A 27,382-nucleotide genomic window follows, 5' to 3' on the forward strand; every position below is an offset into this window, starting at 1 on the left:
TTTTGATAAATAGCTTATCACTGTATAGGGTCATTTTGCTTAGTAACAAAGTTTCTAAAAACTTTTTTATTTTTTTTAATGGGATTTAAACTAATTTGTGCCTCCCTTGTCCTATGTTGGGACTGGTCTTGGAGGGATACAGAGCAGTATTTTTTATTTGTTGTTGTTCGTTATTAATCCCATGAACCACCTTCTTACATTTTTTTGGTGCAGTAAAGATCTGCAGTCACTGGTACTTGTTTACTGTTGTCTGAGGTACCATTACATGTAGCGATTTTCTTCAAGATGTTTCTTTACTGTAGAGTGAGTTTGGGTGAACCAACAACCAATTTGTGCAATTTAGGACACAATAACAGATTTTTGTAGGAGTTTTGCAGACCTTTTCCAGCTTGGTTATTTTTGGCAGAGATATAGCAGTTTGGTTGTAATTTCAATATCATTTATTGTTTCACTTGGCTTTAAACTTGCTATATTCTTTTTACATTTAAATTCTCTTGTATGATCAGTATATAATTACAAGTAATAATTTTGTGAAATATTGTTGTGTACTCTCTACAGAGCTGAAAGGTCTGAAAGTAAACATTGAATTCTCCTTGGATCAGCCAAAAGGTGGGCTGCATTTTGTGGTACCCAATGTCGAAGGCAGCATGGCAGAGCGGGGAGCTCATGTATTCTCATATGGATATCAGAACTCTACCAGGTATGGTAACTTCAAAGGGACAATACAGGCTGGAGTTAACTACTTATTATTATGATTATTTTATTTTTTTTACAAAAATATATGCATAAACAATTTGCTAAAATGTGTTAAATATCGGCAGGCCTTGCAGCTTCTGCAGTGACAATAGTCCCATAGCGGGAACTGATTAAAGCAAGGCCTTTTGGGAGTTGTAGCTAAATTCAATTGAGAAGATGAGAAGCTAACTTACAGCTACAACAGTGTAGAGAAACCTCTTGCACAACGTTTGCAGTAAATATGTGTAATAACTAAACATTATTTATTTAGTGTGCAGCTAAAGTATTTAATAAATGATCTAGTTACCTAGGGGTCGTTGCCTGCATAGTCCTATGGACTTGTTGAATACAGTATCATGGAGTGGTGTATACAAAAAACAACAACTTTCAAATCCTTTCGAGGGTGCATAAAGTCACCTCTCAAATATAAAGAATTTGGTAACACTGCATGGTGTGTAGAGTGTCGCTATGTATACAATATTTTTGTGGAATCTTTTCTCATATTAACATACAAGATAAATATGTAATCTGTAACAAATAAACTGCTCTTAGAGGCTCTCCTTCATGCTTCTCATATTTTTTTGTCTCATTTTTTTTGTGCCTGTAGGTTTTGGTTTCCTTGTGTTGATTCTTACTCTGAGCTCTGCACATGGAAGCTGGAGTTTACAGTTGATGCGTCCATGGTGGCGGTTTCAAATGGAGATCTAATTGAAACGGTTTACACTCCTGACATGAGGAAGAAGACCTTCCACTACACACTTGCAATACCCACAGCTTCTCCTAACATCTCCCTTGCAGTTGGTCCATTTGAGATCCTGGTTGACCCATACATGCATGAGGTAATGCACGATTGCAGTCTATCTGCACCTTATCTAGAAATGTAACTAATATTTTAAACAGTAGATTTGTCAAACAAGTTAAAAATACAGACTACTCACCAGTATGAGTGGTCAATCTGGGAGAATAAAGGATAATCACCAGGATTGAGAGCAATGTTTAGGTGATAATCCGGTTAGTTTGAATATTATAGGGACAATCCAGAAGGTTTGTTAAAGTCCTATCAGGTTTGGCAACAGTAAATCCATCTATAGGAATATCCAGGAGAAGGGTCAACTGCACACAGGTAGAGACACATTAGTTGTTCACTGAGACATTGAAGTTGAAGGTTTAAATAGGTGGATCCATGAACTTCAATTAGACTCTTAAAGTGATAGATTGGAAAGTGAAGTGAACCATTTCAAGGAATTGTTACAGTAACTTTAAATGGTGTTTTGGTATTTTACCTCAAATTTCTAATTTAGTAGAAAAAAATGTTTTCTGCGTGTCTGAGGGATATATGAAAAAGCAGCTTGCAAGTGTTTTCTCTTTGATATATTAAACCCTTCTCATTGACAATCTATTCTTGTTTTCCCAGGTAACCCACTTCTGTTTACCTCAGCTGCTCCCACTCCTCAAACATACTACCTCATATCTGCATGAAGTGTTTGAGTTTTATGAAGAGATCCTTACATGCCGTTATCCGTATTCCTGTTTTAAAACCGTTTTTGTTGATGAAGCTTACCTTGAAGTATCTTCGTACGCATCCATGAGTATTTTCAGGTTGGTATGAGCATTAATCTCCCTTAAATTTCTATCATTGTCATAGGTACCCTTAATGTTTTTTTTTGGTTTTTTTTAAAGAATGTACTCCATGCTAAACCAACTCTCCCCTCAAATCATTGTCACCTTTAACTTGATTATTGGCACACCTCCACTTTTTTTAATGACTCCATTCTGGCTTTGGTGCATCTATAATCCTAACAGCCCCCTAATACGTTCATATTTTTGACAGGACCCTACAATTTAACCTGAGCTCAAATCGTTTGCTTACCCTTACTTGGCCACTTTTCTCCTGCAATTCCTCCCCCCACTTAAGCTGCCAAAATAATGTATATAAACCTAGACCCATTAATCTTCCTACCCTCGTCCTTAATTGTTTCTCCCTCCCATCACTTACCCTCCTTATACTTAATACTAAACTGTCCTCTATCAGCATTGCCCAGTTCTTTTGATTCACTTGCTTCTCTGAGGCATATTCACCCCCCACAACAAAATAACCTGAACTCTGGTCCACTAATCAACATACAATGTAGATCCACCTCTCTTTCATCCACAGTGAGTATATATGTTCCCAGCACATATATATATTTTTATCTGTACCTCTTTTGAGACCATCAAGTAAGGTTTTGTCATCATTTATCATTTCCCCTGCATTTCTCATCCATGTCTATCCTGACCATAATACACTCTCTCACTCATCACACCCTGACCATACTACACCCCCCTCAAATCTACCATCTTACCCCTTATCACACCCTAACCCTTTATTATAGCCTTACCCTTTATCACACCCTAACACCTCGTCACAGCCTCCCCCCTCGTCACAGCCTCCCCCCTCGTCACAGCCTCCCCCCTCGTCACAGCCTCCCCCCTCGTCACAGCCTCCCCCCTCGTCACAGCCTCCCCCCTCGTCACAGCCTCCCCCCTCGTCACAGCCTCCCCTCTCGTCACAGCCTCACCTCATAGTGTACCTTGACCACTTCAATCCATGTATCTGGAAATGTCATTGGGTGAGCATTCTGTTATGGCAAGGCACAAGCTTACCCAGTTGCCACATGGTTCTCTTTCACTAATCGGTTCAAGTTTATTTGAAAAAATGGAAAATGCAAAAGTGTCATTTGAAGTGCAAACCTGGCCATCCTTATTGATTGTATTTTCTGGACATTGCTTCCATGTTACATGGTGAGCATTTATAAACTGCTAAATGTTTAAGGCCATACTGACTTTTAAAAATGTCATTAAGGTGAATTTAGGAAAGTATTTTTATGTTTGCTGTTTTTTCTTTGCCCTATTTTGATATTTTTGGTTCATATTTCTTGTAGCACAAACCTTCTGCATAGTGCTATGATCATAGACCAAACTCCATTGACTAGAAGATGTCTGGCTCAGTCTTTGGCCCAGCAGTTTTTTGGATGCTTCATTTCCAGAATGTCATGGTGAGTAAACTATACTGCCTGACTGTGTGAATATTGACAAATGCATGTCTGTTAAAAAATAAAATATGTGGGTAATATATAAAAAAATATGAATAAACATAAATCGGCAGCTGAGCGACTAAATTTTGAACAATATGGAAAGTAACAAAAAAATAAAATGAGACGACTAATAGCTCACAATAATATAAAACAAATATTTACAAACTTTGATTATCATTAATATGACACACATATTAATGAGCAATTCTCATTAATAAACAATATATTAGTGAAGCAATAATAAAAAATAACGCCTGTCTGTTCTTGTACATGGAGGATGATAAACACATACTTTTGAGCATACCTTGCTTGGTTATCTCTCAGGAAGCATGGTGAAAGGGACACTATAGTCACCAGAACCACTACTGTTTAATGTGATTCTGGGGCTTAAAGCCAGTCACTATAGGGTCAGCCATGTAAACGCTGCCTTTTTTGAGGAAAGGCAGTGTTTACAATGCTGTGTAAGTCCACCGCTAGTGACTCTCACGCAGATGGCTACTCGAGAGACTTCCTGGATGAGGTCCTGCAATGTTTAATGCATTGATTCCCTATGGGAGTCCAAATCCAATTCGCGAAGAAAGCACAGGGACTGCGGACCGAACAGCACAGCGAGAGTCAAAAGGTAAGTAATTTTGTTTTATTTCTTTCATTTGTGGGTCAGGAACCAATTGCTGTAATGTTTCTTTAACACTTTTACATATATGCACATACACTGATCAACCACAACATTAAAACCACCTGCCTAATATTGTACATGTCATCTTGTACTGCAAAAACAGCTCTGATACATCAAAGTACAGACTCCACAAGACCTCTGAACGTGTCCTGTGATATCTGGCACCAAGAAATTGGCAGCAGATCCTTTAAGTCATGTGAATTGTAAGGTGGTGAGATCTCCATGGGTTTGATTTGCGTTGACACCCCACAAGACTTTGGAGATGCTCTGACTCTGTCGTCTAGCCATCACTATTTGGCTCTTTTCAGACTAATGCAGGTCTTTCACCTTGCCCATTTTTCCTACTTCCAACACATGAAATTTAAGAACGGACTGTTCACTTGCTGCCTAATATATCCCATCCCTTGACAGGTGCCATTATAACAATATAATCAACTCTATTCACTTCACCTGTCAGTGGTTTTAGTGTTGTGGCTGATCCGTGAAGATATATAACCAGAAAATGGATGGTACATGGTTATTTTCCAGAGTAGAATAGATCACAAATATTACTAACATATTATTTCCCATTTTTTTTTTATAAATTCTGTTTATTTTGTGAGGCCATGATGCCTACACGTATTTTATTGTAATATTTAATACTTTAATGATAAATATTTTGTGTAGTACTAACCTGTGTTTGGTAGAAAACTGGATTTCATGCTAAACACACAATTTACCTTCAGTCACAGCGTGTGACATTGCCAGCCATCCTGCTGCCATTCATACGAGTTTATGATGTTCCTCGTTTTTGCAGGTCTGACGAGTGGGTTCTGAAAGGCATATCTGGATATATTTACGGCCTCTGGATGAAGAAAACATTTGGTGTCAATCAATATCGTCACTGGATCAAAGAAGTGAGAAACATCTATGTTTACATTTCCAGGATTACACTCCCTCACCCTTTTTCTCTACACAATTTCTCCTGACTTATAAAGTTTAATATTGAAGACCACCTGAAACAAGCAGGGTTGTTTATTTAACCATGATTTGGGAATCTGATCATTTCTGCAGCTGGGCTATTTTGAACTAAAAAATTTAATTTGCTGTTTAATTAGTAGCAATTCACTGATTAGTGAATAAGTATGTAAGTATTAGCATCAACACAGCCGTTTCTCCTCCTATTATGTTTTGTCATTTAGAAAAAAACTTTAGAAAGAAAATTGTTGCCTAAATTATGCTAGCATTTGAGTCATGTTATGTAAAGTGGATCTTTAGTGTTTTTAACTGTGATTGTATGTGTGGCAGTCCTGCTACATCTGAAGTATATACTATCTACATTCAATTAACCCCCACAGTGCTGTGTGTGCCGCACTATGTGGATGTGAGAGTGCGGCATGTCTAGAGCTAGGTTCCGGAGACACCTGGGGCTTAACCCCAGTTTGATGTCCTCAATATTATGTATCCCCACCTTTCTATGCTACGTTCCCTCCTCTCTACCCATAAATAGAGTGCTGCTGATAATATCTAGAATCCAAGTTAAATCATTGCCATAAACAAGAGCATGGTGTTCACCCAGGTATTAAATGTAATCTCGCCGTGCTACCTGCCTAAAAAATGGTTATACAGCATAGTTCTGTTCCCAGCACATCATTTCATGTGTAAGTCACAGTTGGTTTTGTTATGATTTTCGTGTGTTTTGTGTGTTTCTTCCTTCAACTCCATTTAAATACGCTTCACAGTTTAATGTGATGTTAATTATACTTGCTCGTCAGGCAGCTCAGTGAGAAATAGTTTGGATGAGTATGTATTAGAAGAAGAAAAAAAAAAAACAATATTCCTGCAAGAAACCCAACATTATTGGTTAGTATATTACACAATTATTAGCCAACGATGTCCTCCATAATTGGTTTACGTACATCGATGATTTCTTCTGCTCTTGACCCCGCCCTTATTTATTTCAGTTAATGGATTTTATTTTTAATATTAGGAGCTGGACATGATTGTAGCCCATGAACTGAGAACAGGAGGGGTTTTACTCCATCCCATATTTTCTTCTGGCAAAGAAAAGGACAAGTGAGTCAGTTTACTTTTTGTATTCCTTTCAGTTGTGTGTAAAGCTCCTATTCATTTCTTGTGAAAAGGAGTTTTTGGCTATGGGAAAATTGTTCTAGAAGGGTTCTGGAGACATGATCATAAACCACGAGGCCACAAAGCTCGCTGTGGGAGATTGTTTACTTTAGCACTTATTTCCTGCTCTGTTAATTAAACACACTGTGCTGTAAGATCTGATTGAAAATGAAGCCATTATTTTTCATGGAGGCTGTGTGAATCCCAGCCAGGGGGAGGTGTAGCTAGGACTGCTTACACAGATTTCACTTCTAAAAGGCAGATGACTGAGCAGGGTAACTGCAGGGGTGTTAGCAAAATGTCATTAAGCTATGAGATAAGATGTTTTTATGCTTAATGAAAGCCCCACCTCCCCCCACAACACCTTCCTGGAAAGTATATAAAAGTTACAGAATCACATTGGCACATTGTTTAGTGTTTAAGTTTGTTAAATAGAAATGTAAAAAAATAAATTACTAGCTTTTTATCATAGTGTATGGGCTCATATGGGAATGAATGCAGGAGAGAAACATTGTGTTAACTATACGCTGAAAACTGTGGGACAAAATTAGTGATGAGTAAGAGCATGATGAAGTTCGATTACGAGGATCGGAGGTAAAAACTGTTGTATTGAAAAGCCTGTATCCCTGCTGTCTAAACCAGTGATGAGGATGCTGTGATGTAGAGCTAGGAAAAGCGGGCAGGTAGACGTAATTACAAAGAGAGAACAATGGGAGGTGTGGTGAAATTGCAGCGTGACCTCTAGTCAATATGCAGAGCCCTAACAGTATCCCAACGTTACTGTAGCCATATGACATGTAATGTCCTCCTGTAACATAAAATATAAAAACCAAACACTAGGTGTTACACATACTGTACTTAGCCATCAAAGAAAAGGGATGATGAAGATTCCATGGGAACATCCCAATGTAGTTACCTGAAGGTGTATGGGGAGGGAATGCCAGAAATGTCCTTATATAAATACAAATAATACAAAATAATTTCATTAACGCCAACATATTCTGGAGATTTTTACAAATTAAATGTCAGGATACAAGAGAAAACAACTGAGACCAACTATTACAAGAGTTACTAAGAAACAAGGTCAAACAAGCTTACAATCTAGAGAAAGTGAACGTTTTCATTCGTATGTGGCTTACCATAAATGCATATATTTTGCACATAACAAATCTGTTACTTTAAGAGACTTTACTATAACTTGGATGGCTATATGTACATCCGTACACCAATATCTTGGCCTGTTATTGCAGAATTTGTCTCCATATGCAGCGTCCCCTTATGGCAAATACCTGTAAAAGCATTTCTTGAGTCACCCCGGTAACTGCTCTTTGACATGGGAGTGAATCAGTTGTGCGCAGTCCATGTTGACACTCTTTCTGGTTAATGACCATCTCTGTGCTTGTAGGATTCCATTCATATGTTTATTGTATTTTTTTTTTTTGTACCCAGCCACAGTGCACTAATAAAGCAATTCATCCTAAATGTAAGACAGACCTCCATGAATCCCCAATATTTACTGATATTGATTCACTGGCTGCTGTGCCACTTGATTTCACAATTCACATTCTACTCCTTCTCTTTCTGAACTTCAGTAGTATGAATTAAATTATTAATAGAGCTCAAACATTTCTGCAATCCTTAGTTGCCTTTATGTGGCTTTCATAAAGGAATTGCACATATTGTTGAATTGTTCATACCTTCTAATTTAATGGAGGGCTGTTTGCAGAATTATTATTGACAAACATTAATTTTTCACGATTTTATTTTGCAGCCCTTCTTCACACCTCCACTTCTCTATAAAACACCCTCATACCTTGTCCTGGGAGTATTACAGCATGTTCCAGTGCAAAGCTCACCTTGTCATGCGACTGATAGAAAACCGCATCAGTATGGAATTCATGCTGCAGGTAAAAGCAACCGTGGGGATGGGTTTCACTTGCTTAACATGGGGTTTGTGGGCTTTGATTCTGCAATATCTAGTAGCCAGAAACTTCTCGGTGGAGCAGCAACAATTAATAGAATTAATGGAGATTAGGATAAGCCAGCTCTGTGCACCATAGCCTATCCAAGGGGATATTTTGGTGGTGCTTTCCCTTAAAAATTATAAAAAATCCATAATAAATATGATGCTCTTCTGCTTTTGCGATATGATAAACTGTTGCAAACGTGCAGATTTCTCTTAACCCTTTTTTTTCTTGTCATAGAGCAATATTCAGCGTCAAGTTAGCCTCTTGTCCTTCTGTCGTTTTTCCTTATACATACCATATTAGTTAAATTTAATATCCTTTACACTGGGTGTTCTATTTACTGCCAAAATTAACACCTTTTTTCCCCCTCCTTTTGCTTTGATGTGTTTCTTTGAGCTGCACATGATTGCATTTCCTAATAGTCAAATGGGTTATTGAAGCAGACACAAGAATAAAAGGCAAACTCCAATTACAAGTTGATTTAGCAGCCACTTCAGCACTTTACCCTCTGATGGTACCTGAATCTTCAGAGACAATCTGGAGAACCCAGATGAAATGGATCCATTGTTGACCCTGGCCAGCATGGTCCTGTACAAGCTTCACTCAAAACGGTCTGATTTTCTGGTAGCAGATTCAGTCATTGTGGACTCAAGCCAGCATGGTCAGTTAGAAGTTGGCAAAACTGTCCTGTTTCCTGGTAGCTCATTAAACTATTACTGACAACTTCCTGGCATGCAGGGCCTATCAAAACCCTGATGGCAGAAGGACTGTGAAAATATTTGAATATGCAATATTGGGCGACGGTAAAATTTAGGGAGGAACGTTGGCCAAAAGTTTAAGCCTATATTAAAAAATCTTTTTTAAATAAAGTGTTAGTTTAGACTTCGATTAACGTTTATAGTTTTGCTTTTTCTTTGATACATATCGTATTTTTCGATACAATATATACAATATAAGTTAGCGTCTTCACTGTTATTATAAATTTGAAAAACAAAATCCAGGACATTTACTTGAACTATAAGAGGCATCCCTAGCCTATAAATATAACATAGAACCGCAGTTTTATGTATATATAAAAAGGAAACCGTATGTTGCTATTATTTTGACACATTAACGGAGTTATTCTCTAAAGTGAGAAATCAAAGTGTATTTCACATTTAGTCCAAAGTAGTCAAACTATAAAAGCAAAACTGACTTTTTCCAATCGGCAATTTTGTGCTTAAATTAGAAATTTACTTTAAATTCTCACTTTCATGAATAACCCTGTTAATGTTTCATATATACTTTTATTTATTTATATTATTGTGGCCAGCCTAAGGCACACCTTTGCAATAATCATGCTGTCTAATCAGCATCTTGATATGCCACACCTGTGAGGTAAATGGATTATCTCGGCAAAAGAGAAATGCTCACTAACACAGATTTAGACAGATTTGTGACCAATATTGGCTAGAAATAGGCCTTTTGTGTACATAGAAAAAGTCTTAGATCTTTGCGTTCAGCTCATGAAAAATGGGGGCAAAAACAAGTGTTGCGTTTATAATTTTGTTCAGAGTTAAACTGACCTTATGTGGACATAATGTCCACAAAGATTAAAAACCAAAAATCTGTATGATACATGCCATTGCAAGCAACAAAATAATCTGTGCGGTATAACCTCTGCCAATCTCCATAGGTATCTGCATAGCAGGGCGATGTTAGGGAGTCACCATTTACAGCCACTCTACTGTTATGTATTTGTAAGCAAGTTGAAAACTAGCACTAGTGACGGGTGGTACAAATTCCATTTTTCTAAATGTAAGCTAGCATGAGTATACATGTTGTGACAAAATGGTCTAAATGTTTTGTTGGATGTGATTTAAAAATAAATAAATATGTATATCTGTAATGGTTTGTTTTTTTTGCTAAAAAGAAAAAACACATATTCTTGATTCTTCACATGTGATGCTTAGACAGTGGCACAATATTCATATTCACCTTTCAGTTTTAGAACCTATATTGTAGTTTTGTTTTTCTTTTTTCATTGCAGGTTTTCAACAAGCTTTTAAGTTTGGCCAGCACAGCTTCCTCTCAGAAGTTCCAGTCCCACATGTGGAGTCAGATGTTGGTTTCCACATCTGGGTTTCTGAAATCCATCTCTAACGTTTCTGGAAAAGACATCCAACCTTTAATAAAACAGTGGGTGTATCCTTCTCTGTTCTGAGTGGGTTTCATTATTGTCTGCGCTAACTTGGTACATGTGTGCAAACGTTATTTACTTTGTTTTCTGGATACTTTATATAGTGCAAATTGCTGGGGTTTGGAGGACATCCAGTAGAGTCAAACACAAAGAAATCAGTAAACCTCTGTGGTCCAGGTGATCAACAGTTTGCATGGGGAAAAAAAGAATCTTTATTTTCATTGTCTGTATCTGTGAGCTGTGAGATAAGATAATTTTTTGAATCATGCCCGTCAAAGCTATCTTATTTTTTTTTTGTCTCTGGATTGCTATAGAAGTATATTTATATGTGGCACATAATATGTTCCTGTGTTAAATACTTGGGGAGATCCTGTTGGAATCACAATAGCACCTGCGAGAGAAGGTCCTGGTAACATCAGCCATTCCAGGGGATGTTCCATATTTGTGTTCTCATGTAGAAACACAGCTGCAAAGCAACACATAGCAAGTGCTGTTGCAATGCACCATTTGTTTCCTTTTTCATTTAGAAGAATGGCCTCATTATTAGCATTGAGTGACAAATGTATATGTGTTGTGTGTGTTTGTAATTTATGTTCCCTTCAAATATGCAAGGATTACATGTACAGTGTTTATGCTAAGAAGCCACATAATTGAACATGCTTGGTTAAGACTTAACAGTATCTTCCAGAGACCAAAGCGGTGTAGTCAAGTTTTATGGCAGTTTTGCATTTAATAGAAAAAGAAATGTTTTGGAATTGGAAATCAAGCAGGACTATACATCGTTGGGAACACAGAAATATGTGGTAAGGGGCTGTTGTTTTAATAAAGACCTACCTGCCTGAACTAGAAATGGCAAACAACCTTTTGTCTTTTGCAACGTTTTAAATAGATGTACCACATCCATGGCAGGGGCTATACTTTAATTTTTTCCCTTTCTTTTTGGATTAAGAGAGGGAGAAAATCTCCAAAGTTGTGAAGATGGAGCTCATCTGTTCTGCCAGCTGGTTTCCAGCGATGTCTGAGGCTTCAATGATAAAGCCAAGGATTGGCCTACGCTCTGAGCCTCTCACTAGCTTCTCATTCACTAAACTGTTTGACAAAGGTATGTACCGAGGCCCAAGACATTGCTGGAAACCAGTTGGCAAAGTGGATGTCTACACAACTTTGGGGTTAAACCATTCGTAAACGGTGTAACTAATGCAGGTAAGATGGCATCCATGACCTTCCTGGCACCTTAACTTCTTTGAGATGAGGTTGTCATGGTGTCCAAAATGTTCCTTTAATGGCCCACCTGGCACAGGGAAGACTAAACACAGATATTAAAAAAAAAAAAAAAAATGTAATGAAAGGAAAATAAAAACTCACTTAAATAATGGCATTTTAATTAAGGAGTTGCTATGACAAAATATCATAGAAAATACATAGATGGAATCTATTCACATTTAATGGACTCTTACACAAAGAAAAAAAATAGTTCTTTATCTTTTGAATTAAATATATATTAAAAAAAGAAAAAAGAATGGTTGCATTAACAGAGTATTTGCACCATAATCACTTCAGTTTGATGAAGTGGTTATGGTGCAATGTCATCCTTTAATTTAGAAGACAAGTATCATATTCATCAGATTTTTTTTTTAATTCCTCACTGACTGTGCACATCATGCACAAGTTTATAATGCTTATTTTATAATGCTTAACCTGCTATTGTTTCATGGCCCCCAGTATTGGCCCAATTATTCCAACCCAATTTTGTACGGGTAACTGCCAAAATGAGCCAACTAAAAAAATAACATCATTATAATGTGCAATTAAATTAAATGCAAAAAGTTTGATACCCTCTTAAGATCTTAATTTGCTGCCATTCATGTGCATGTGTAGATTTGATTATTTGTAAATATTTAGTTATTTCTGTTTTGAAAACTTTTAATCGTCTGGTGGACATATACAATTGGAACTAAAAGTAATACATGGTATAATCTCCTGTACCACAACTCAATTTCTTGCTTTTTTTTTTTTTTTTTTATACAGGGACCCCTTAAAGTGACTGTTCAAGAACTCGATGGTTCATTTAACCATACTCTACAGATTGAAGAAAACAGTCTCAAGCATGATATACCGTGCCACTCGAAAAGCAGAAGGTAATTGTCGCGAGTAGGGGGGGCCTGTGGGAGGATTTAACCTGCCTTTTATCAATATGGTTGTCAAAGTGACCCCCATATTTAGTTTGAAATGACAGCGAGCAGCCACTGGTTACTCGCTGTTTAGGCGACAAGCTGCGAGTAGGGGCATGCAGGAGGATTTAAACTCCCTTTTATTAATATGGGGGTCATGGTGACCCCCATAGATTTTAATGCGGGGGGGGGGGGTAGAAATAGTTATTTATTTATTACAATGAGGGAGCTGGTAGCGCTGCTGGCTCCCTCCTTGACTTTTTTTTTTTTTGGAGCGTGTGCAGTGCTGTTTTCATCTTAATGGATGAAAACAATTGTTTCTTTTTTAACAAATTTCATTAAAAAACGAATGGTTTGTAAACGATTCGGGATTGACGAAGGAAATTTTTATTTAGTATGAAATCATTCGTACGAAACGAAAATTTCAATGGTGCACATGTCTAATATCAAATAAGATAGGAGTGTGATAATAATAGTTTGTGATACAGGTGCTCTATGCTCTGTGATGCATGAATTGAAGGAAAGTTTATCTTTGTTACTGAGTCCTAGACTTTGTTTTAATCCCACTTCAAAAAATAAGTAAAAGTAAGATACGCAGTTAGTCTGTAGTATTTTAGAAAACACTGCACACTAACCTAATACCTGCTGACGTAAACCTATATGGTCCAGCTTAAAAGAGGAGCCAACATACTCATTTTTTCTGCGGTGCTAACTGTTGTCGTGTCCCTCCTAGTGATATTTGTGTGCTTGGTATACAGTGTCACTTTGGACCCTGGTTATCCTTTGCTCCTTCATCTGTTTTTGATGTGACGTGAAGTGTTTTGGACAGATATTCATAAAGTTGCATGTGTTTCCACTTAGTACCTCACTAAGGAATATGGTTTTTGAAAGGCTTTGAACGTTCATTAATCTCTCATAAACCTACAATGTCTTACACAGTTCCACTGACCTGAACCTGCTTATAGTGTTTCCTTTAAATAAATCAGTTTATATGTTTTTACTCCATAACAATCTATCAAATGAGCTTAAAAAGGCAGCTGGGCTTACTGGACAGATTATATAAGTTTTTGAGCGTTCATTGGGTTCTTAATCGTGTTCCTCCAGTTAAAGGCTTGGTTTGCAGAGGATTACGGGAATTGTAGCCTATTAAGTTGACGGCTTAGAGGGAATTATTATAATTGATTGGCCCGGTTTGACATGACACCCATGCCTTAGAACACTGTGTTATACAATAGTAACTGTTGTGTTTTTTTGTTTTTTTTCTTGACAGAAATAAAAAGAAAAAAATCCCTCTGATGAATGGGGAAGAGGTAGACATGGATCTATCTGCAATGGAGTAAGTTGTGTATTTCTAAGACATTTAACATATGTGTCTATTTTACTTTAAAGGTTGTGTGTGTATTTGTCTCCTTGGGATAACTCCTTGTTAAATATCCCCATTGTATAATTGTAAAGGATGTTGGTTGGTGCTAAATAAATGCTGATAATAAATAACATTATCCCAGTACAATGTATGGGGAAACATTTGTGACTGTTTTAACTTCCTTAAAAAACCTCTCTGAACTCTCCTCACCCTCTTGTCAAGTCATAATTTTATTTTCTATTTTATTTTAGGATTTCTGATTGGCTGATATTTGTAGAATAACTTGTACTGCTGTGGAGTTCTAGTAAAGAGAGACTTAAACATATATAAAGCCTCCTGTAATGTAGTAACATTTTTATACCTGTATGATATGTCTCTTTGCAGTGCTGATTCCCCATTGCTCTGGATAAGAATTGATCCAGACATGTCTGTTTTGAGAAAGGTTGAGTTTGAACAGGCAGATTTCATGTGGCAATATCAGTTGCGTTATGAAAGAGATGTTGTTGCACAAGAAGAATCGATTCTTGCACTGGAATCCTTTCCGACTCCTGCGTCACGGTTGGCGTTGACCGACATCTTGGAGCAAGAACAGTGCTTCTACCGAGTTAGAATGATGGCATGTTTCTGCCTTGCTAAGGTAAGCTTGTACAATATAGAGACTTTTTTTTTTGTATTCTTTATTTTCGTGCAATAGGGTATACAGACAAGCCTTCTGTGCCACAATAGCAGGTACAGGCATATTACAGCAAACATTATCATGACACGGGTCAGTTGCACATTTTTTTGTAAACAGGATGTGTACGTAACTTTTGGTCAGTTATAATAGGTTGAGTGAATCGGCATTTATGGTAGGCATGTCAATGAAATGATGAGAAAAAAAAAACACTTTGCCATTAAGCATAGATTAACAACAGCTATAACTAACGAGTTAAAAGGTATAGCATTACTCTGGTATGGTGATAACATTGCATGTTTTTTAGGAACTATAACCAGAAAGGATAATCAGTGCTTAGTCTAATATAGTCGAATGGGGAACACAGATTAGATATATGCACTGGGTAGCTTGGAGACAATTAAGGGTGTCACTAGGCGTTTTGTATTGGGTTACTCTGTGCGATACAGGAGTCAGGCTAGGTTAGCACAATGACAGACATCAAAAATAACATCAGAGTATCAAGATGCTCCGCGGTGCAGATCGGGTGGTGTGCCATCGGGACTACAAGGGTAGGTAACTGGGTGAACGGTGTAGTTCATGGAGTCCAGGCAAGGGTTGGTACGAGTCAGTCATGGGTATACAAGCATGGTAGCGACTGATATGTCCAGGTAGCGCGTTATAGTAGTGTCATCCTGTCCCCTGCCCTGGTACCTGATCTTCCTGGTGAGTGACAGTCCCAATAATAGCCTGAGTCTCTGGCTAGTGGGTCCGGTGAGCCTCTGTGTGAGCAGTATGGGTGGTCGGCAATGGTAGTGGATTCGGTAACCATAGGGTAGCGCCTGTCTCAGAGGGCCAGATATTCAGCCGATGCCTTCGGTGGGCCACGTTTTTTAGTCTCTGTCCAGGTCGGCTATGGAGTGCGCCTGGTGGATCGAGCCTCTGAGGGCTCCATGTCTGTCTGCCGGGCAGAGGTGAGGTGAGGAGGCCCCTGGTCCCAGGCCTGTGTTGAGGTCCGTTTCTTCGTGCCGCCGACCGGGGACCCAGCACCGCCCAAGTCTGTCCTCATCGAGGGAGGGAGAACAGGGCCGGGTCGCGGTCTTGCGTCGCCTTGCGGGTAATTTACTCCGCTGTTGGGGAGGCGGTCTGTGGATGTTTCCCTTTCCCCGGAGGCGGTTGCCAGTTGTGGTGAGTGTTGGGCGCCGCCGTGTGCCGTTGTGTGGTCCGCGGCCATTTTGTGTCCTCTGCCTCTGGGCTGTCGTTTGGGGTTCTCGTTTGGGATTTGTTGCTGTTGCCACCAGCTTCGCCCAAAAGGCCGCCAGGATGGCATCAAGCCTTGACTCCAGGGTCCCTTGGGCCACCGGTCCGCAGTGTATGGGTACTCGCTTTGGTTGGCTGTGGCAGGTAAGTACGTCCGCCATCTTGTGTGTCGAGTTGCTGTTCAGAGCGTCGCTTTGTGGCTTGTTCAGGCCCCACCACTCCGGGGGGGAGGAACGGGACTCTGTGTGGTTCTGCTGGGGTAAGAGACAGAGGACTGGAGGTCGGCCGTCTCTCCCGCCCAGGGTCCTCTCTAGGCCGCAACCGCTCTGCATGATTGTTGGGGGTCGGCATCCCGGTTTTCCGTGCCGGAACGCTCCAGCCGCCGTCTTCAACAATTAAATCCCTTTGTGGGTCAGTGTTTGAGCGGCAGGAGGCTCGATTCCATGCTTGGTCGAGTACTTTGCTAGGCCCCGCCCCGATTTATTTTTTTTTGTGCCATAAAGTTTGGCATAATCTGAGATTATTATTAAAGGACACCTTGATTTATTATGTTTATAAAAAAAAAAAAAAAAAAAAAAAAAAACTCTTTAGATGACATTCTTGTATTCCAGCCTAAGCACATATGGACACTTTGTTTTTGCAAATTAAATCTGATTAGTCGTGACTATGACTAGTTTGGAGAATTTTTTTTTTCCTGATCAGCTTTTTTTTTGCCTCCTTTTTTCACATTAATTTGTATCTTGTATAATCCTAATCAATCAGATACTAGTATTTTTTAATGTGTTCTCTGTCTCCAGTGACGATCTTTCATCCATTCTCTGATCTCCTCTTGCCTTATCCTATTACATGTACAAATTCTCAGTGATTCTTCATTGTAGTCCATAAAGACTGCTACCACACGCACCAAAATGTTTTAGGCAGCATGGCAACCAACTGATTTGAAGAAGAAGAAGAAGAAAAAAAAAAAACTATTGTGTTTTTGTGAGGGTGAATGAGCCAATATTGATCATTGCACAATGATTTTTTTCCCTGCACATTAACCTATACCCCACCTCCTGTTTAGTCTGTTCCAGGGGCAGATCTATGGTGCATTGATTTAGTTTTTTTTATGTATTTGTTAAACCAATCACCTGCCATCAGAATAGTTTCTCATCCAAACAAACCAAATCTGGCTATTTTTGCCACAGGCAACTTGCTATGGTGTGTGCTTACCTTTTAAGTTGCTAGTGTTTGTTATTTATTTCTATAGATTGCCAATTCGATGGTGAGCACATGGACCGGACCTCCGGCCATGAAATCCCTCTTTACTCGCATGTTCTGTTGTAAGAGCTGCCCTAACATTGTGAAAACAAACAACTTCATGAATTTCCAAAGCTATTTTCTGCAGAAGGTAAGCATCCTAACCAATAATGATATTTATTGAAAGGAGTTCAGCATAGAAATGGCAAAATAATCAATCATTAATTGATCTTCGTCCAGTCAGATGCTATTTTATAAAGACGCTTTGGGGACATATATGTGCTAGTGAGATTACAGTACCAGGCATGGTAAGATGTCAAATCGTTGTAGTACAGCGTGATAACTTATCTGGATTATGCTGGACGCCCTCAATGCAATCTGATCTTCTGTAGCCGGAGAAGCTGAATGTTACTGCTTAGACCAAAGCAGGACTCCAATCAAAGCCAACAAGTGCAGTCCTCTATTGAGCAATCCATTTATATATATTTTTTATTATTATAAAGTGTGTGTATTTGTCTATATATATATATATATTACATACATTGTGAATATTGAGTTAAAACTCTACAATGGTGGAACAGTGATAATGTATGTCAATTTCTTAAGTAATATCAATTAACTTGTCTGATATTTTAGATTCCCTTGCATTTATTTTTTACTTGCCTCTGGCCTACATTAAATTATACATTTTAAAAGCCTAACCTTCTTGGTGTCCAATATAATCCTGCTAATTGATTTTAATGATTATTTTAGTAAAGCCTTTGATATGAATGATCTGTGGCACATTGTAATAAGCAACTAAGTCACGTTTGGTCATATTTCAATTTTTGTCTGTTAAATATCTTGTGTTTTTGTTATAATGTCCCATACCTAAATAACTGTACTTAAAGGAAAACCCCTTCAGTAACTTACCTGAGGCAGCGACGATGTCCCTCGTCGCTGCTTCCTCCTCCGCACCACTCCTCCTTCTGACTCCGGCCGGTGGGCGAGACGGATCCCGCCCACCGGCTGAGCAGACCTAATGCGCATGCGCGGCAATGCCACGCATCCGCATTAGCGCTCCCCATAGGAAACATTGAAAATTAATTTCAATGCTTTCCTATTGGAAAATGAGCGACGCTGGAGGTCCTCACACAGAGTGAGGACGTCCAGCGAAGCTCTAGCACAGGTTTCCTGTGCTAGGAACCAGGAAGTGCCCTCAAGTGGCTGTCTAGTAGACAGCCACTAGAGGTGGAGTTAACCCTGCAAGGTAATTATTGCAGTTTATAAAAAACTGCAATAATTACACTTGCAGGGTTAAGGGTAGTGGGAGTTGGCACCCAGACCACTCCAATGGGTAGAAGTGGTCTGGGTGCCTGGAGTGTCCCTTTAAATACTATCACTGTTATTTCACTTCCAAGCAGCAGGTGGAGCTGTCAGACTCATTAATTTTGACAACCTAATAAAAGAAATGAAAGCTTGTTAGTCTGAGGACCTCAGTAAATTAAATAAAAATGTGTCCAGTATGGTGAACTTTCAACTGCATGGTTTTGGTTTTATTTACAATAAATATTTGTTTCTTTTGTGTTTTTTTCAGACTATGCCAGTTGCAATGGCTTTGCTGAGAGATGTTCATAATCTCTGCCCAAAAGAAGTTCTTTCGTTTATTTTAGACCTTATAAAGTACAATGACAATAGGAAAAACAAGGTATGAAACAAAACATGTTGTATTGACCGTTAAAATGTATTGTTGATGCTAGCATGATGTGGTGCTACTTTGTTTAATGTTGTCTGTACATTGTTATAGGCAAATTGCTAGAAAATGCAAAGACCACATTTTATTTTTAGTTTACCTGTTCAGTTGTTGACAACATTATTGGGTTCCTAAATACCAAACAAGTGACATTGCCATGCATTGTAGGAAGAAACAGATGTGGGCACTTCTCCCTATAATCAAGCAGGAACCAAACTTCAGGTACTTATAAAGAAATCTATATGTTGGCTATCTTTCACAAGGAAAAATGTTTACCTGGAGCAGAAGTGCTTTTTCGGGTTTATCGTGTCCAATGGGGGCAGATTTTCTGGTTTATCCTTTCCAATGGGGGCAGATTTTCTGGTTTATCCTTTCCGATGGGGGCAGATTTTCTAGTTTATTCTTTCTAATGGGGACATATGTGTTTTAAGTCCTATTTGGCCAGAAGCACAGCTCATCCATCCAAAGATTATGCAGTTTAACCCCTTAAGGACACATGCCATGTGTGACATGTCATGATTCCCTTTTATTCCAGAAGTTTGGTCCTTAAGGGGTTAAAGGGACATGCATCATTTTACAATCTTTAAAAAAAGAAAAAAAGTAAAAGAAAAAAGTGTGTTCTGTGTGCTAGATAGGCGCTTAACCCCTTAAGGACCAAACTTCTGGAATAAAAGGGAATCATGACATGTCAGACATGTCATGTGTCCTTAAGGGGTTAAACGACAATAACTGAAATACATTTTAAATAGCTGCTACAACACTTATGTACGGATCTCTCTGGTCCCAGAAGTATAGTAGAACAATAGGGGATTTGAGAGGGTTAATACGAAGAGAAACCACCTCAAAAACCCTTAAGTGGAGCGCTTGTAAATACTTACCCCTAATTTTAGGGGTATCAGGTAGTCCCAAATAAGGTGAAATATGCAGAACAAAAAAAAAAGAGAAATCTCAAATGGTGAAGTATGTATGATTTTAGTGACAAGAAATATAAATAATGGTAGTTTGCACTCACAAGTAGAGAGCCAAGAGGGGGACTGGCTGACAGGAGCTGCAGGAGAGGTAAGTAAACGCACACAGCCCCATTGTCTGTATTATGGTAATGTAAATTGCCATAATACAGACAGTGACTTGAGTATAAGTCGAGTTGGGGTTTTTCAGCACAAAAAATGTGCCGAAAAACTCGACTTATACTCGAGTATATACGGTACACCAAAATAAAGTAAAAATATTTTTAAAAGTATAAATTGTGGTCAGATTGCATGGTTGGGAAATGTCCATCAACTAGGGGAGTTTCTTCAGCCCTCCACCCTGCCACTTCCTACCTCTTACATGCCCACCTCTGTTTCAGACCAGCCCACTAATGACAAAAATAGGACATCATTGTGCAGCAGGAGAGAGAAATCAGACACTGGAGCCTGCTCTGCATGATCACACTGATCAGACTCTCTCTTCTACTGTCAGGATAAATAAATATTCCAACTGCACATGTGTAAATCTGTCAGGCATGCTTAATGCACTTTTCCAGCATTCCTAGGGATAGGACACTGGTTGGTTAGATAAGTGTGGAGCAAGTGTGAAAAGCATAAGAGAGAAGAAGCAGGTAAACATGGGAAAAAAATCAGATTGGCCTTTTTTTTTTCAGCCTGCAAAATGAGGCAACTGTCTCATTTAAAGCTAAAGATATGAATGAGACGGTTGTCTCAAAGTGATGCATGTCCCTTTAAGTAAGAGCTAGTGCATGTTTGCAAATTCTGATGTCATGCAGAAGTATTAATATGATCTAAGCCCATTTAAATATAGTCATGGCAAATAAGTTCTCTTCTGCAATGGATTTAAATAGAACTTTAAAGATGGCTGCTCCTACAAAGCAAAAAAAAGAGGTATTAAAGGATGACTATAGGGTCAGGAACACAAACCTGTATTCCTGACCCTATAGTTTTAAAAACACCATCTGCACACTGGCAAAAGACTAAAAGTACTTTTCCAGGTTAATACTTTAATATCATTATTATGTTATTTTAGGCCACCTGGAAACTGCAGTGGTTGCAGCTGCACAAGAATTACTTAACTTGCACCTGCAGCAAATCTACTGCAACTGCCACAAAACACTGGCTGCTATGGCTGGCTTAGTTCTTTCACTGCTACTGCATTGGTATAAGTGGCTGTGTTTTGTATAAATATGATACAGGATTCCTAGTTTGGTTCTCCTTGTTTGAATGTACACAGGTCTTAAAATATAAATCCTACGCTGCCCCTAAAATTCACTCGCCAGTGCAAGGGTTTCGGGGGTCCATGGCACACTCAGCAGGGGTGCATCCCTGCCATAGCTGCCTTTTCACATTCCTTGCTAGTGGCAAGCGGAAATGGTGAGTCCTGAATACATATACAAAACCCTCTTACTGATGTCAAATGGAGTTCTTGTTTGAGACCCAGACAGCCTTCATTCTTCAATATAGAGCTTGGCAACTCTTACTCGGTAAAGTAGGCATGTATCTTAAACAAACGATGGTGTCTTTTTTTTTCTAGGCAGAGTGAGTTAATTTACTCATTCTATTAATGGAGCAACAGATAAATGGTTTAATGTCTCTTTAAAATCCTGTTACGGGAGTCGTAGGCAAAATATAGTGAAAAGAATTACGAGTTGCGTTGTTCATACATTTAAGAGATCAACTCTCATTTTCTGTTGAGCTGCATGGGTTAAATCCTGTGGCTTAGTGGTGAATGTCTTTGTGCAAAACCTCACATCTCATTATATTCCATTGGCTAGTAATCTGTTTATTTCGCTGTCATGTTGTGGTGTTAATCTTGTACACGTTCGCTGCCTGAACACACCACTGACATGTTCCTAAATTGTTTAAAATAGCATATATTTTCCTCTACGTCATTCTCGAAGCATTGGATTGAAATATCTAACCCCTAAGAATGGATTCATTTATGCACCCGGCGTGGAGGTGTCCCAAGATTAATATGTATATAGAAAATAAATTCTGTTAGATCTGGTAAACATTATAAGCTTCTCTTCATATCTGATCTTGTTCCCACTTGTTGAATCATCATAGCTGGAATGATATTTGACTAATTTTGTTTACGTAGCTTGTAGCCAGGAAATTATTTTAATTAGTTTAGCATGGGTATATATATTTTTTAACTGTTTATATGAATTGGTGTACACTATGGGTGTTGAAAGGGTTGTTTCGAAGAGCTTAGGGTCGGCGGTATGTTTTCCAAAATTAATATTTATTTTATAATCAATCCTCTCTTACAGTCGGTTGTCAAAATCCAATCCTGTAGCATGTGGGGGGAACAAAGAGTTTCTCTTGTCTTATATTAACGCAAGTCCGTTATATCTCCCAATTCCATATTGTAAGTCAGAGAGCAGAGCGAGTGTGCCCTAAAGACAAACGGGGAAGTTAAAATATAAAATTGGTGCTTCACTTAGTGAATAAAGACTTTTTTTTCTTCTTCTTCCATAGTTAAAGCAACACTGCGGACTTTATAAAAATGTCAAGTTCTGTGCTCAGTCTTACCTTATCGATAACGGTTTAACACCTAGGTTGTTGTTATATCACCCATCTGCTATGCCCCTTGCTCTCATCTGACACTCTCAGCCTATCATTGGTGGCCAAGGTGAATCTTCCTTGTGTCGGCTGGAGAGGAGACCAAGGTGTATATAGGAGATATGTTGAGGTGTAATATCCTTTTAAAAAATAACCCTACAGTCTTACTATATATCATGTACTTTTCATAGATAACTGTGGATGGGAACAGCTTATACCCTGTTGGACACTAGTGATCTTTTTCACCTTTCTTAGTTTAAAAAAAACAAAAACCTAAATTTAGCACCAAGCAAGGTCCTCCTCGCTTTATTTCCATGAGCCATCTGCCTTCAATCTGCCGTTGTCCAGTCATATGCTTCCCATAGAAAAACATTTGACTGGACGGTTTCACTCCAAGCAAAGTTCAAGTATCTCTGGATGTCCAGTGTTTCAATCAGAAACACTGCAAATACAGACTATTACCACCATGAAAACGTCTAAAAATGGTCATGGTAATTGGAGTAACATTTTAAGGATTATGCATACATAGAACATATCCATCATGTTAGTGCATTTCTACATTAAAGCAACTATATCTATATCGTGATTAATATTATATGTTTTTTTTTGTATATGTCCCTTCCTTTTGGCCACCCCTGTTTTGGAGGTGGGTAGGGGACTTGACGCAGTGGTGTAGACAAGTAATCTTCCAGTCCTGCTAACACTTATAATATAAAGTAACACATTTAAGCTATTTATGGAAAATGAACTGTTTATATATTGGCACAGAAACGGCATTTGCTTTTATCCCTGTTACTGGAGTGTGATGTTACATTACTGTCAACATGGTATGCTTGTATGGTTAATTTGAAGTATATAGAGAACAGAGCAGGCCTGGTAACTTGGTGCCAACAATATTCTTTCACTTTGAAATTAAGTTTAGAAGATTGAAACTGTTATGTTGTAGCACTGAGGTAGGGGGATTTAAGCTGTTGTTTATGTACTGCAACAGTGTTTTAATTTTTTGTGTACCCCACCTCTAGAAACCTGAATTACCGCCGTAAAGGTGCACTCCAGGCGCCCACACATGCTAGAATACAGTTTGTTGTGCTGGGGATAGTTGGTTTATTTGTTTTTATTCCAAAAGGCCACATTTTCTCTTCCAAACTGCAGTGTTCTTATTTATTTTAGAATATATAAAATAGAAAGGTGAACAGCGCTAAAGATCAGAAATTGTACATACGTTTAGTAGAAATACTGGCCAGCGGAGTAACTTAAAAAGAGGAGAAACAAAGATACAAATAATGGTACAGTATGTATGAACGATATAATTCCACAAGAACAAAGGTGTTATATTCACACTCACACTTTGAGGAGCTATATCAGCTCGGTGTTATATTTTCACTTTTGAGAAAGCTTCGGCGAAACGCGTCAAGTGAGGAAGAATTTTGGACTTTTATACAGGACTGGTTTTATAGTGTATTATTCACTTTTTACTTATTGTATTAAAGTATATATAATTTTTAAACCATCCAGTCATTTTTTTTTGTCCTCCTTCCTATTTAATACTGCTTTGCTGCTATACCTGGGTCCACTATATCCCGAGGTGGGGATTATTCCACCTGAAATTCTCCAAACTAGAGCAGGTCGTTGCTCTAGTATATGTAAGTAGGATCATCTACTCTTACTACAATATTTTATATTTACGTACTAGACCATGTGGCGTATTTTACCCTTGTTTTTCATATAACGAATACTTACACCTATAAACTCACCAACGATCTGGAACCTCAAGAAATCCATAGACGGGGATTATTCCGTCCAAGCTCTTAACACCGAGCTGATATAGCTCCTCAAAGTGTGAGTGTGAATATAACACCTTTGTTCTTGTGGAATTATATCGTTCATGCATACTTTACCATTATTTGTATCTTTGTTTCTCCTCTTTTTAAGTTACTCCGCTGGGCGGTATTTCTACTAAACGTATGTACAATTTCTGATCTTTAGCGCTGTTCACCTTTCTATTTTATCTGTCCATTTATCACAAGGTAGAGGGAACACCTTGTTGGTGAACTGCTGCTCACCCTTTATAAGAGAGCGCTTATTACCCTTTTGCATTATTTTAGAATATGGCTGTACAAGATGCCATGACTTTCTAAGAGTAATTTAGCGTTTGCTTTCTCCTCAGAAGAAAGCTGATAATTGTGATTATTACAGTCTGAATTTTAAAAGCTATACCTTACTGTACTATTTTTTTCCCACTAAAAATATATTCCTATTTTTCTCTTATTTGACTGTAATTTTTAGAACCTTTTTTTTTTTCTTTGATCAGTGTATGTGCTAGAGTGTTTGGACAGAAAACTCCCATTCATTATTGGATTGCTGTTTCATTCTAACTTATTCTTAATTCAGTTTTCAGACAATTATTATCGGGCGGAACTGATCGATGCGCTCTCTAATTCAGTAACACCCGCAGTGAGCGTTAACAATGAATCACGGACTCTGGATAACCTGAATGCTGAAGTTCGCCTGATTCTAGAAGAGATAACGCGGTTTCTCAATATGGAAAAGCTTCTCCCCAGTTATAGACATATAATAACAGTTAGGTAAGCTTGTTTGTTAGAACATTCTATGAGTTGATCCTTTCTGAACATATTCTCACGGTCCAAAACTTTTTCAAGCTGCTCTGGTGATCATTTACTGATCCATGCCACCTGGAGTAAGTTGCAACCAACTATATTTTATTTTTAAATGGATGCCCTTTTTCTCCTAGTTGTCTCAGAGCCATTCGTATTCTTCAGAAAAATGGACATGTACCCAGCGACCCAACGCTCTTTAAATCGTATGCAGAGTATGGACACTTTGTGGATGTCAGAGTAGCAGCTTTAGAGGCAGTTGTTGATTACACTAAAGGTAATATAAATGTATTTTTGCTAATAGTAAGGGAATCTGAGAGGAATCTTGTTTCTCTCACATTCTTCTTCCATTGCACTTACAGCTTGCTATGACTGATCAGAGATGAGTGACCTTATAGTCCAGAGGTGATGAAATGTCAGGTCTCCAGCTGTTGCACCTCCTATGAGGCAGTCTCTGCTAGGTTTAAAGCTCAGCATCATGCGGGGTTTAGTCCTGCAACAGTTGGTGATCTTTCTTTTTTCCACTAGTGTTGTAGATGGAAAAAGAGGTGTTGACCACCCATGAATTTGACACTTTTCTTAAGTTTTTAAAATTTCTTAATAACTGGTTCTTTCTCTTTCATTGGAAACTGAAGCCAGAAACATTGCTTTTGGGAATCAACTACATGTCTTTGTAAATAAAAGTATCTCTTACCAGGCCAGAGGAATGTTTTACTGAACACCTTGTCATCAAGTCTACAACTTACTTCCTTCGTTGTACAGAAATCATCAACTTCTTTAGGAAACAAAACACACAAGACTAAGCTCTATGAGAACAGCTAGTCAAATATGTATGTGGTTTTCCTTTCCTAATAAACTGAGTGGAAACGTATAGTGTTCCTTCCAGCAGAATTGGCATTATGGTACATTCCTTCTTGTATTGAAGCTTGCAGTAGGTTCTTGCTAAAAGGTTGATAATGCCACATTGAATTAACTTGCTAACTCCTCTTTGTATTTTAATGCTTAAGGAACTAGCACTCTGCACCACTCCTCCTGAGCCTTCTTAGATGTAGTCATGACACCCCTCTGTAGGTCCCCTTAAGTGACCTGAAAGAAAAGGGACTCTGCAATGACATTTTTACGAACTACCAACGTGAATCTTTGATCTGCAATTACCAGTGGAAACATTAACATTTTGACCATAGTGTCCTTTTTCACACCAGGCACTGTTAGGGTTTTGACATTAAGATGAGGGCCTGACAACGTTTTCAAAACAGCTGCATTTGGCATGCTTTAATTTGCCTCTACTGGCAGTTAGATAAATGTATGCCAGCACAGTGATGGTTAGACTTCCCTGCAATAGTGATCGTACAATGCACTATCTGCAACAACTGGCTAAGGAACATGGGAAATCCAGCTCATATACATTTATGGTATTAGATTAGCCAGCACGGTTCTAGAAGCCGCAGATATAAAATGTGCAGGTGCATTGCTGGGGGTCGACTGACGTGGGCTAGAGTTACAGTATTTGGGAAGGGAGAGAGAGAATACAATATTGGTATGTCGCATGATATAATAATTTTAATAAATCATTTTTCTGCAGTTCGTCTTAAAATGATTTATTGCTTTTGTAGAAAAAGTCTACAGTACAAATCAAACAAATAGAGGCTGCGCAAAATGTTGCTATGTGCACAAGCAAAGTGCTACCAAAATTTATTGGTGGACAGAATAATAAACAGACGTTTCGGGTACAACCCTTTTTCAATGCACCATGTCCCTTAAAATACAGTATAAAAAATGATTGGAACCCAGAAAGGGAATTTCAATGACTCTTAATACCGGAAATGGTCTCTATGAATACATTTGTGATGATGAATACATTTGTGATGTGTAGTATATATCAATATATTAAATTAATATGGCTGTGTATTTGTAGTTGACAGAAGCTATGAAGACTTGCAGTGGTTACTCAGCATGGCCCAAACTGATCCTTTACCATACATTCGGTAAGTAGGAAACCACTTACGTGCTACTCCAGTTCTCTTCAAACTGCTTTAGATACAAAGCAGATCTA

The 27,382-nt window shown here is 38.4% G+C and overlaps 1 protein-coding gene across 2 annotated transcripts in view; it reads left to right on the top strand.

Annotated features, from left to right (window-relative positions):
• The window catches only part of TAF2 (TATA-box binding protein associated factor 2), an 81,493-nt gene that overhangs the window by 22,528 nt on the left and 31,583 nt on the right, over positions 1–27,382 (top strand). The window contains exons 5-22 of one of the 2 annotated variants that reach the window (XM_063451108.1): positions 559–700; positions 1,343–1,574; positions 2,150–2,334; positions 3,657–3,770; positions 5,282–5,381; positions 6,455–6,540; positions 8,366–8,501; positions 10,591–10,745; positions 11,429–11,543; positions 12,769–12,878; positions 14,182–14,247; positions 14,659–14,911; positions 17,436–17,576; positions 19,002–19,112; positions 19,326–19,379; positions 25,106–25,299; positions 25,467–25,606; positions 27,245–27,314. In XM_063451108.1, the coding sequence (XP_063307178.1) occupies positions 559–700; positions 1,343–1,574; positions 2,150–2,334; positions 3,657–3,770; positions 5,282–5,381; positions 6,455–6,540; positions 8,366–8,501; positions 10,591–10,745; positions 11,429–11,543; positions 12,769–12,878; positions 14,182–14,247; positions 14,659–14,911; positions 17,436–17,576; positions 19,002–19,112; positions 19,326–19,379; positions 25,106–25,299; positions 25,467–25,606; positions 27,245–27,314 (2,404 nt within the window). The remainder of the gene's footprint in view (positions 1–558; positions 701–1,342; positions 1,575–2,149; positions 2,335–3,656; positions 3,771–5,281; positions 5,382–6,454; positions 6,541–8,365; positions 8,502–10,590; positions 10,746–11,428; positions 11,544–12,768; positions 12,879–14,181; positions 14,248–14,658; positions 14,912–17,435; positions 17,577–19,001; positions 19,113–19,325; positions 19,380–25,105; positions 25,300–25,466; positions 25,607–27,244; positions 27,315–27,382) is intronic. The other variant, XM_063451109.1, reaches the window with a different exon arrangement.

This window comes from Pelobates fuscus, chromosome 4 (genome assembly GCF_036172605.1).
Source record: "Pelobates fuscus isolate aPelFus1 chromosome 4, aPelFus1.pri, whole genome shotgun sequence".
NCBI lineage: Eukaryota > Metazoa > Chordata > Amphibia > Anura > Pelobatidae > Pelobates > Pelobates fuscus.